We start from the raw sequence: 12218 nt of genomic DNA on the forward strand, positions 1-12218 counted from the left end.
AAAAGAAAGAAAATAAAAAGAACTATGCTGTGCCATGTGGAACAGGATGGCCAGGATCAAGAAGTTGGTGGCATCACAGTTTCCTTTATGCTCCCCTACATGAAATGTAAAAATAAAGAATATCCGTTGGCTGTTGCTACTTGGTACTCTCATGGAAAAAGAGACGTAGCTAGAGAGTGCTTCTTCATTTAAATATATTTTTCTCCTGAAAAATAAAAATAAAAATGCATTTAATATTAGTATTTTGATGTTTGTAACTCTTCATATCTGTTGAGTGAAGCCCAATCATGTTTTTGCATCACAGTAGTAATTATATTTCCATGACTAATACTCTTATTCCTTCATATGACATTAGCAAAACTTTACACTATTGCTTGCTTTTGCTGTCTTAGGCACTTAAGCTATTTATTTTACACTAATTAAATATAGCTTCAAGAATATAATGTCATGGTAAAAGATGTTTGGTGTGTCTTATTTTTCTTTTTCACAATCATTCCTCTAATAAGTATTCTCTTGACTGGGGAATTCAGGTCCTCCTCTGTATTTTGAGCATCCTTCATCGGACAAAGAGAACAACTTTGTGACTTCAGATAGGTTGACGCAATTGGATTTTCTGAGCAACTATTAGGTACAGAATGGATCCCTCTGCTACTGCAGGTAGGAGTTCCTCGGTGGTGCTGATCAACCTGCTCTTTGAGGTACTTAGGGTTTGTATTGTTAGATGATATTGTTATTTGCATCCACTAAGTTACAATATGGAATTATTCTTATTGATTATTCTTTCACCTTTCCTGAATATATTGCAGTGGATTCCTCCTCGTGCAGTCCTTTTGATTGATTTTTGGATAGATAATTAGATGAAACAAGATATGCTTCTTTTGTCCTACAAAAAAGAGCTGATATCTTTTGATGCTGGTGAGGGGTGAGAAATGTGATTATTCAGCATAAACTCGATCCAAATGAAATGGTGCACACGCCAAGTGAAGGCAATGAAACAATTGAGATCATCGGAAAAAAGTATTAAAAATCAATCACAAGGAAAATAAAGGATGATTCTGTGAGGTAACAGTCTGAATGTTCTGGGATAAATAAGGGTGCCAAAACAGTTGAGATCGTCAGAGCATTACTGAGAAAAGTTGTACATTATCCATGAAAAACTATGAGCACAGAACAGTTGGTCATTTGCCCAAGGATCTTCTTCAGCTGATAAAGGCTTGGCTTTTGTCCCTTCCAAAAAATTTCTGCGTGAACAGAACCCATGTCTTTGGACCTAGTTCTTCCCTGATTATCCGCGTGGTGCATTTCAAATTCAAAATTTAATGTTTCTAACTCAATCATCCTATAAGAGATCCCAAGAGGTTTCTTTAAAGTTGTACATATGGTGGCAATGAAAAAGCTGCCTCCAGTCAGTCAGTCCTGATGATTCTATGATTCCCCCATTTTTTGAACATCACATCCACTTCAACCGTTTCTAGAATGGAAGGCAAGCAAGTCTCAAGATTCGTCTGATGATACTAATTCTCAAGTGGTTCAGAGATTCTGGATGTGTAGGAGAGAGACTAAGAAAATCTTGTGCTATAAATTAATAATTTTGACAAACTTACGGTGGAAAATTTCTCAAGGAGATGAAGAGAGGGGCTTCTGTTGTGAACTTTTAGCTTCCTCAGAAATTGAATGGTGTTGGATGATGCAGATTCCAAAGAAAACTCCACTGAATGTGAGTGAGAGAATGATGGAACACCTGAGCTAATATTGTGGTGATGGAGAATTTCCTCATCATGCAGAGAAGTCATAAGACTGTGAACAAGAAAGTAGCCAGGAAAAAAAGCCCGGCAAGCTTGAGAAAACTATAAATGGAAAGAAGTTAAGCACTGGGAACTTTCCTGTCTCCTTTAACCTTTCCTTTCCTATTCCTCTGACTGTTATGTAGGATAATGTCGCCCCTGGTAAAACCATTGTCCTTAGATTCCAGTTTGATGCTCTACTAAAATTCATTTTTCTTCTCCAAGTGGGACTACAGGTCTCTCTCTCTCTCTCTCTCTCTTGAGGTCCTCAGATGCCAGTTTGATGCTCTACTCAAATAAATTCATTTCTCATCCCCAAGTGCGACTACAACCTACAGGTCTCTCTCTCTGTCTCTCCATTCTTATTATGTTTCCAATTTCAGTCACTCACCTGTAACATGAATTTTTTATGTTTAAAATTTCTATAATCAAGCTTTGGATGCAGATACAGAAGTTTATAGACTGGAGAGAAGAAATATTGGGAATGGGAATGAAGGACGGAATGTTAATGTTGACACCATACTTATCAGATCATGGTCCAACATTATCTTTAGCTGTTTCATGGTGGTTTACTCAAACCTTGCATTCAATTATGGGTAACTATGGCGGTTTGGAAATCATCAAACAGAGGGACTGCCATTGTAATTTGAGCTGATTGACTTCCTCCTGTGGATCCAGAAATCACATTGGACTCGTGGAAGGATTTTTGCAAAGTAGATGGGATTAGCATAGCATTAGATACCCCTCTTAAATTTTTGGTGAACTCTATTCATTGGCCTCACATATCTACCTTGAGATTTACTTTGGTTACTGTGATATTATATTCTGATCCAGAGCAAATCAAGAAGCTGCACAATCTGTGTTTTATGGTGCATTCCCTATGATTGGAATTGTACATTTTGATCACTCATTCACATATTAAAACATATTTTGAAAGAATTACCTCAAGTGAATCACTTCTCTACATATTAAGTTGTACGAGTACTATGGCACAATGATTAAGTTGTACTATTGCAACATGTTGGTCACAGGTTTAAAACTTGGAAACAGCCTCATCTGCGAAGCAAGGGGTAAAGAATAGTGGGAACCTCATGCACTAGATTGTTAAAAAAAGGTACCCAACCAACTTAAGCCAATATATATAGTTGATTCCTTAGAGTGATACAAGACCTGTTGAGTTTTCATTATTTAACATCTCAATCAAAATGAATAATTTTTTGGAAAAATGTTCTGGAGGACTGGGGGAGAAATGATTGCTCCATCCCATGATGCCTATGTTGTTGATGTTTTTAGATGTGCACTCACATATCCACTGGTGTGAGAACAGAGATAAGAAAATTCTTCCATTTTTTTTTTTTTTTTATTTTATTAGAAAACAAGAAGATTTTCTGTATAATAAAGTGTTCACAATAATATTACAATAGACAAGTTCATACACCATCAATCATGGCACTAGTCAATGCGGCATGTTTGGAAAACAAGATGATTTCAGTATAATAAAAAAGTGTTTCACAAAAATATTATTATAAACAAGTTCATACATCCGTAATCAAGTAAATGTGTCTTGAAGACCAAGTTCGATCATTCAATGGTTGCGCAATGAACGTGGCAATTTATCAGCAGTTGTACCCTTTATGATCTGCAGTATGCTTTAAAGGGTGTCAATAAGATCCAATAAGATCTTAATCAGTCAATAAATTTCATAAACTCATGGAGCTCGTGACTGAAAGTCCACAGCAGTACAGTAACCAAACCATCAGTTAAATAACTACGATCTGATAATGCTTGATGGGCTTTCCAAAACCCGGTCTTTTAGGTTAACTACAAATCAGTTAGAACTATAAAATGCAGGCAATCATAAACTATGTCATTCAAAGGAACACAAAAAATGTATGCATCACTTGATGCCAGCAATTTGAAAACATAGAAGAAAGTAGTCTAGAATGAACTAAAAACTAACCACTCATGCGTGGTTGACCACTCTAGTAGGTAATACCTGATCGTTATATCTGAAAATGTAGCCAACAATTTGAACATAGAAGAAAGGCAAAATGGTCACGGTACATGCAGAAAAATCGGAATGCGGAATGTTCGGAACTCGGTGAATATTCACGTAAGTGATATGATTGACACGTGTTAAATATGTTAATCCTGCTAACAGAGTTGTAAACAGTTACAACTCTATTTAATATTATTAATATTTAAATAAATAAATAATAAAAATCCCAATATAAGTGGACTCCTCCTTTCATTCCGCTTAGAAATCTCAATCCTCTCTTTCTCTCTCTCTCCTTGCTTCTTCTTCAAGGTTGTTCCTTCTTTCTTCGTTCTTTTTCACCATTCTCCAGTCTAGTTGAAGTTTTGTTTACCAATTTCAGTGAAGATTTGCATACATGGTAAATTCTCATAAGTTAATAATATCTACCCAATAAGTAATAATAAAATCCTAGATATTCAACAGCTTTGTTTACTTTATAAATTCAAATTTGTCTTTTGCCATACATGCAAACTTTACAATCCAAATCCCTTCCCTGATGATTAATATGTAAACATGGTATTTGGATATTTGTGGCCAAGTCTCTCATATGCTCAGTGCCTGAAAATAGTTATGTTGATTTTTTTCTTATCTCATTCTATTTTGAGAGAGAGAGAGAGAGAGAGAGAGAGAGAGAGAATCGAAGGAGGAGTCTGCTTATATTGGATTTTTATTATTTATTTATATAAAAAAATATTAGACAAGTTAAGTAACCACATCCGTCATCTTTTCATCCTAAAAACTAGGAATCAATTACAATATAAAAAACTAATAAATGATTTAGATTAATCTAAACATAAATGGACAGTTAATATTAAAAGAAAGTGAAAATAAGATTGCAATACCTACGTCCTGCTACCACTCACCCTAGAAGAAATTGTCTAGAATGACTAAAAACTAACCACTCATACATGGTTGACCACTCTAGCAGGTAGTACCTGATCGTTATTGTACCTCCAGAGGAGTAAGCAGACATGATCATCGTAACGCCAACTAAATGCATAGACTCGGTCTTGTCTGCCATCATGATTAGGCCAAAAGTTCAGACCCAAGAACAATACGCTCAAATAGGATTCCGATTATTAGATAAGGTAGCAAATTTGGGTTCCTCATAGGCATACCTATGATAAGAGAGAAGTTCAATGAGAAAGCTGACAAAGATTTGAAAAGAGACAAAACAGAAACATCTAATAAAATTTGAACAGAGAACTAAACAAAAACATCTAATATTAATCCTACCTTTTTTATTATGCTACCACTTCAACTGAGCAAGGCACCTTCGACCATCTGCAGGTAAATTTGTTAGCAAAATGAGTGAAAAGAGAAGGAACAGCGAGATAGAGAACCCCTACCACCGCACCAGCAGCACGATTCCCAGAGGGATTACAGGGATAGTAACTCTCTAAGTCGACTACCAAGTACCAACACCACAACAAAGAACAATGGCGAACAGAGACAGTAAGTTCCCTGAGATCCGAGAGAAAGACGAAGATTAAGAGGGGAAAATTATTTTTTTAAGTAAGAAAAAGAAATAAAACGAATGAACAAATTCGTTTGAAAAACCTGAACAAACAAGGAATTTAAAGACATATTAGCTTAACAGCAAACAAAATACCTGAATTTTTGCGAAACACCTCTGCTTCTCCGCTAGCGGATCTGGAATTCCGCTAAGCTAAGCAAGAAAAGCCTAGTTCACAGAATATATTGTACGATATTACTGTGTTCTCTTCAAAAGATAGAGAAGCCATATAAATAGCCAAATAGAGGAGTAACCTCTCTCAAGAAGGCGTGGGGACTGGGGACTGGGGACTGGGAAGTGGGGATTATTAATGGCTATGGTGTGTAGAACGGCAGAGCCTCGTCTACAAGATTCAAATTTTGTTTACTGCTTTTACCTCCTCTCTCTCTTCTGTTCCCTCTTTCCATATCCAGCCCTCCTTCAATTTTTCTGCATTGACCTCGTCTGTCGTCTCTCCTTCTTGTTTTTTGTGTTGGGCCTGGGAGTTGCAGGTTGAGAGTTGTGACCGTACTATTGCCTTGTTTGGGATTGGGAAATTAATGAGTCTTGATGAAACCAAAGTGAGCCCAAGTAAATCGGACCATGCCAGCCCTAAATCATTTAAAGCTGAACCAAAATGGCCGGGTGGGTGAGTGTAGGGGTATCAAACGGTGTGGTTTTGGTTATTTGGTTTGGTTCTGATTTGATACTGATTTGGTTTATATTTTGATAAGGTGAAACCAAAATCACACCGGATTGAAATAAGGTGAAATCATAATCGTTTTCATCCAGTTTCGATTATAGCGGTTTTTAATTGGTTTTTGTTATTCGATCCACAATCGGTTTACATGGGGTTAATAGTTTCATTTTAGAAAATGGTTTGCATCCTACAATTAGTGTGAATCCTACATATGTTAAATTTCCTAAAGAGTTAAGACAATATACATTTAATTTGCCAAGAACAATATACTTTCTATATAAAAGACTACACATATTATAACTAATTAACTATGATCCTAGAAATTAGAAAATCAAGAAGTGTGATTATGTGAAAGTGAAACTCCCTTTTCGGTTAGTACTTTTCTTCTTCTTTTTTCTCTCATTTTTTCGTAGAGACCCATCGAATTTCAAAACACTTTAAGTCTTTAATATTAGGTTCCGGTTATCCATCGGTTTTCTGGTTCGGTTCGGTTTCAAAACCAGAATTATGGCCTATAAAACTAATACCGGATCAATTTACTACGGTGCGGTTTGATTTGGTTACAACCGGTCAATTTCGATTCCGATAAACAGTTTCAGTTATATATTGACAACCTAAGGTGGGTGTATCGAGCCAAAGGAGACGTGAAACCGCTTTTTCTCGTTCTCTATCTCAAGTAGCTTAATGGGGGAAGCCATGGCAATTAGAGCAGCTCTATCTCATGCCTTAGAAGTTGGCCTTCTCCGTGTCTTGGTTGAATCAGGTAATTCTGATGTGATCAATTACCTCACTCACAATGTGGATTTTATCCAAAAGTGGACAATCATGTAATTTTCCCAAAAAATGCTTAATCATTTTTAGTCAAGAATTGGTGGGCCAAATTGTTCCTATTGGCCAAACCCATGCTCAAGTGACCCTTGTGGCCTAACAAAAATTTATCCGTTGGCCACAAGAGGCCCCTATCTTCAATGACATCCTCCACTTCGCCTCTCTATTCACTACTTGTAACTTTAGTTACCTTTCTAGGGAGTTTAATGGCATGGCCCCCTCCTTAGCCCATATGGCACGGTCGATGACTTGTAAGACAGCTTAGCCAGTATCTACTCCTTAGCTTCTACATCTGAAGCATGCTCCATATCAAGTAGGTTAATGGGGGAAGCCATGGCAATTAGAGTAACTCTATCTCATGCCTTAGAAGTTGGCCTTCTCCATGTCTTGGTTGAATCAGATAATTTTGATGTGATCAATTACCTCACTCACAATGTGGCTCCTCCACTTCAAGAGGCCCCTATCTTCAGTGACATCCTCCACTTTGCCTCTCTATTCACTACTTGTAACTTTAGTTACATTTCTAGGGAGTTTAATGGCACGGCCCACTCCTTAGCCCAGATGGCACTGTCGATGACTTGTAAGATAGCTTGGCCAGTATCTACTCCTTGGCTTCTACATCTTGGTAAGTTGGATGCCTCGGGCTCTTCAAGTCCCATCTATCAATAAGGGCCCGTTTGATAATGTTTCTGCCGTTTCTGTTTCAAGAAACACCAGAAACATAAATTTTCATTTCTAGAAACAGAAACGGAATTGAAGATGTTTGATAAGTCATGTTTCTGGAAGTCGATAGTAACCAACGAAAAAATGGCCACGAGTCATTTTCAGAAACGACGAAACAAGGAGTAGAACTTGTTTCGCCTGGGTCATTTCTTGAACCATAAATATGTAGAAATTTCTATTTCTATTTCTGAAAACAAATAAAACAAAACAGTTTTATCAAACGCTTTTTATTCCATTTCTGGACACAAAAACGGCAGAAACGCGTTTCTTGAAACATTATCAAATCGGCCCTAAAATTTCTCCTTACCAAGAAAAAAAAGGGGGGGGGGGGCTATGGTTTGAGCATGGATCGGATCAATTGGAATCACTCTGATTGGATTGGTATTGGTCTTGACTGATTTTGATTCTTGGTCAATACTATGTCAACGAATTAATACGGACAATTGGTACAATGGTAAAAAAAAAGTGGCTTTAAAATCAAAACCAAGGGTATTTATATCAGATCCAGGGTGATCCGAATCAATATCAAATCGATATAAGCCTTGATCGATGTCATTCCTAATATCAAATTCTGAAACCATGATTAGGGAAGAGGGTGATTTTTTATTAAAAAAAGGGGGGGAGGAAGAGGGAGATACTTCATTAATCCTCGGGGAGACTAGCGCAGTAACCCACCGCTACGGTTTCCACCTAAATCACAGATGCACATGAGGCTTTAAAAGATACCTTAGCCCGATACCCTCTTCATGATTTTAGCCAAGAAATAGGTAGTCAATTTCTAGGGATTCTCGCTTAGGTCATTGAGGATCGGTTGATATGGTCTTAGAAGAACTCAATCTCATAAACTGACTTACATGATGAAGGATCCAAGAACAAATCAACTCCCATCAATCCCTATAAAAAATCGATATGATATCAACCTCTATATACTAATATGGGATCGTAAAAGCTTCCCTACCCCTTATCACGTTGGTAGCATATTTTCCCTGACTATAAGTTATGTTACCGTGAAATATGGCATTTTGTTGAGCTGAAGACGCCGTGTCTCATGACTTAATTCTTTGAAAACAGTTGTGTTCATGGCTTTCCACTTGTCACCTTACCAATTGAGTGGATAAGGAAATCCCACATTCAAATATAAGGGCTAGCTCTCTCATGAAGGCATTATACAAGCAGTGTGTGCATGCACCTTAGTGTCTATAAGGGCTCTCTCATGAAGTCAGCTCTCATGAAGTAAGGTTATTCAATTTTTCATATTCTGGAGACTTTCTTCTTCTGATATTTATTTATATAGTTAAACCCAAATCAATTACACCCATGGTTTTAAGTATCTCCAATATCGATACGATACCCTTCGATACGTATCTTAAATTTAGTCGATCGATACGATACACACCGATACGATAAATTGAATTTTTTAAATCATTTTGTATCGATATATATCCTACAATACATACCGATATGCATCAATACACCACTAATACACATCGATACGATACGACATACCTCGATACGACTCTATGAAAAATATAAAGGTAAAATGTATGTTTCGGTATGTATTGATACTTATCGGTGAGTATCGGTATGTATCAATCGGTACGTATCGGTATATATCAGCACGTATCGGTGAGTATCGATATATATATATCGGTATGTATCGGTGAGTATCGATACGTATCGGCGCTACGGTCATATAATGGTCAATATGGGTAATTTTTCAGAAAAAAACGATTTTTTAAAGGGTTTTTGTTTCAAAGTTGCTGTCAGCCATATTTCTCTCTAACTAAAGTGGAAATCAAGGTTGGGAACAAGGATTTTACATTTATGGGACAACTACAGACCTTGAATTCTTAGTACGATCCCCTCAATTTAGTGTTTATGCATAATACATGTTATCAATAGCTTTTTTTAACAAATTCTTTATGCAAAAGTGTTTAAAAAAATGTTTCCTATCCATTTATGTGTGTATCTTTAGCGTATTTTAGTGTATCTTCGATACGATACGATACCCTCCGATATGTATCTTAATTTTGACCAACCGATATGAAGACCGATACCGATATTTTAATCCTTGATTACACCAGACCTGCATCTCTCTCTCTCTCTCTCTCTCTCTCTCTCTCTCACACACACACACACACACACACATTATGTACTCCTCCATCATTAATGGTTATGGAAGGGTTCCACAACCTGAGAAACACCAGGGTCAGGTTCCTTGGTCAACGGAGCTCTTTGATTGTGGTTCTGACATTCACAATTGTAAGTAACTAGTCTTGAATCTTGATTGATCATTTTAGGCTATTCTTCTTCCAAGTCTGCAACTCTTCTATTCTGATAATTAATGGATGGAGATTTTAATACTTTAATTAACATCTCACAGGTTGTATAACCTGTTGGTGTCCATGCATTACCTTTGGCCAGATTTCTGAGATCGTAGATAAAGGATCTTCCTGTGAGTATTCTTATTAGTAGAGCATATGGAAAACAAATTATATTGAACTTTCTTATCTTTAACTTCTTAAATGACATAAGAAAATGTCTTATGACATTGGAGGAGTTGTTATAAATAACACAGCTTGTGGAGTAAATGGAACACTTTACAAGCTTATTTGCAATGCAACTTCTTGTCCTTGCATCTACTCGTCTTTCTATCGTGCGAAAATGCGGTATCAATACTCATTGGAAGAGAGTTCTTGTAATGATTGGGTTGTCCATTGTTGTTGTGAGGCTTGTGCATTGTGTCAAGAATATCGGGAGCTTAAAAGTCGTGGGTTCAACATGTCAATAGGTTTTCTTTCTTAAGCCAATCTATTTCATTACTAATTATAATTATGGTCTTTTAATGATAGGATTAGGATAGGTTGAATATTTTTTAATTTTTCTTTGAAATTGCAGGATGGCATGGTAATTTGGAGAATCAAAATCGCGAGGTTATGATGGCTCCAATTGTTCAAGGAAGAATGAACCGATCGAATGAAGGTTTAGATCATGAAAATTTGAATGAACCGGATGAATGATGGTTTAGAGATCATGAAAATATACAATGATCATGGAAACTTTTTTATATTTTTGATAGAAATTACATATGATAGATATTTGGAAGTGATCCACTTGTTTTATTTATTTATTTTTATCTATCTATTTTAGATTTTTTTTTCCTTTGTCTTTCCTTGTTGTAATTATAATTTCATGTATAGCTATAAGCATTCAGTGTCTTAAAAAATAACACTCGTTGTATAATACGAATAAGTTAACCCATAATTTTCCTCTCTAATCCAGAGGAAGGCCTTCTTTAACATTTGTCAGCTTGGTTTGTGTTTGACTTAAAGGATAGCTATTTCGAGTTTTACATCAATCATGGCTATCTAATAGGAATGAGATCCTCTCAAGTGCACCAACTCTTTCCATACATTCGGACGGCTGGGAAGCATTTTTGGTGCATGCTCTGGTGCTACCAGGTTGATTAAACTCAAGAACGGTGTTTGTGACTTTGAAAAAATTATTTATCAAAAAAAAAAAAAACTTTGAACAAATGGTCACATCACCAAGGAATAAGGAATTGTTATTTATATAGAATTGAAGGAAAACTTAGTCCCTACGTATTCTTTATTTTTTTTCATTGTAAAGTACTTTATTCACAAAAGCACAAAAGATCCCATTTGAGAGATTGGACCTACAATCCATATGTAACTTACAAGTTGATACATGAAACTTTTGGAAAGCAAGAAGTATATTGAAAAGAAAAAGATAACTATGAACTATGATGGGTACGTTAACACCCTCTCTACATCTCTCTTCTCCTCACATGAAATGACATTATTCTTGTATTAAATTATTTCTACATCTCATTAGATTTGTCCTTTAAGTCGCAAGCTCTAAGAACAATCTTTCTAAATATAATAAGACGAAAGTAAATGTGAGTTTTATCTCTCTCTTCCCTCTTTTTTTCTTTTCAAATATAATTCTTGGCAAGGTTCAAAAATTTAGGGTAAAATTTATCTGAATTCCCAAGAAATTAAGGTACGTTGTACCTAACACCCCCTCTCCTCTTCACTTGAAAATGATCTCACTACCCTCTCATATCCAAAAGCATTTTGTCGCATTTTATTTATGATGGCACAACTTAACCATTGCACTAAAATTCGCCTAACTTACTGTTTGATGTATTTTATTAAAAAATAAAAATTATTACTGATTTTTTTTTATTTATTTATTTTTTATTCGTAAAAAGAAAATTTGAAAAACTTTATCACATAGAACAGTAAAATAACCACTCTGCCCTTCTTCTTGGATGCCCCTGTATACTCCTGTAGCCCTGTTAGCCTCCCTAACGGAGCAGGGCCTCGCAACCTGGCAGTAAACCTCTTCCAAAATAATGAAAAATAATGAAAGTAATTCTGATCCTCTACCATGAAGCATTCCTCGCGGTCAAGGTCTTACAAATGGGCTCCACTCACGACCGTACGAATAGGCCTTATCCAATCCACGTCTTTTACTTCCTAATTAAGGTTTCCATCTCTTCATCATTACTGCTCTCACATTTTCCCATGCCACTCCCTATAATTGGCAGCCATAAGAAAAGCTTCTGCATTTGTGCTGGCATGCATGCAGGAAAAAAAATGTTGTCAATGATACAATATGAGTTAA

The 12218-nt window shown here is 36.2% G+C and overlaps 2 protein-coding genes and 1 long non-coding RNA gene across 11 annotated transcripts in view; 2 read left to right on the plus strand and 1 right to left on the minus strand.

Moving 5' to 3' along the window:
* The window catches only part of LOC122079986 (putative zinc finger protein CONSTANS-LIKE 11), a 13140-nt gene extending 10408 nt beyond the window's left edge, over positions 1–2732 (plus strand). For 2 of the 5 annotated variants that reach the window (XM_042646810.1, XM_042646814.1), the window contains 3 exons: positions 531–698; positions 807–2122; positions 2230–2732. The gene's annotated coding sequence lies outside the window, so the exon portion shown is untranslated. Of the gene's footprint in view, positions 1–45; positions 144–530; positions 699–806; positions 2123–2229 lie in introns of all 5 variants that reach the window. The other 3 variants (XM_042646812.1, XM_042646811.1, XM_042646813.1) reach the window with 3 other exon arrangements.
* A 398-nt stretch (positions 2733–3130) lies between these two features.
* On the minus strand, positions 3131–5961 carry LOC122079987. Of its 5 annotated transcripts, none has more exons than XR_006140577.1 (5): positions 5435–5961; positions 5172–5286; positions 5059–5106; positions 4758–4940; positions 3131–3423 (listed from the first exon to the last, which is right to left on the minus strand). It is a non-coding gene; the product is annotated as an uncharacterized LOC122079987 (long non-coding RNA). The 5 variants fall into 5 exon arrangements; XR_006140576.1 differs by having other exon boundaries at positions 3279–3433; positions 4758–4836; positions 5435–5943; XR_006140574.1 differs by having other exon boundaries at positions 3279–3423; positions 4758–4836; positions 5435–5927.
* Positions 5962–9431: 3470 nt separating this feature from the next.
* On the plus strand, positions 9432–10588 carry LOC122079844 (cell number regulator 2-like; the record flags this gene model as incomplete). Its single annotated transcript, XM_042646596.1, has 5 exons — positions 9432–9453; positions 9771–9830; positions 9952–10023; positions 10147–10359; positions 10467–10588. Coding segments are annotated over 5 exons (489 nt in total), but the record flags the coding sequence as incomplete, so codon positions are not given.
* Positions 10589–12218: the final 1630 nt, after the last annotated feature.

The sequence above is a fragment of the Macadamia integrifolia genome, chromosome 5, assembly GCF_013358625.1.
Source record: "Macadamia integrifolia cultivar HAES 741 chromosome 5, SCU_Mint_v3, whole genome shotgun sequence".
Lineage (NCBI taxonomy): Eukaryota > Viridiplantae > Streptophyta > Magnoliopsida > Proteales > Proteaceae > Macadamia > Macadamia integrifolia.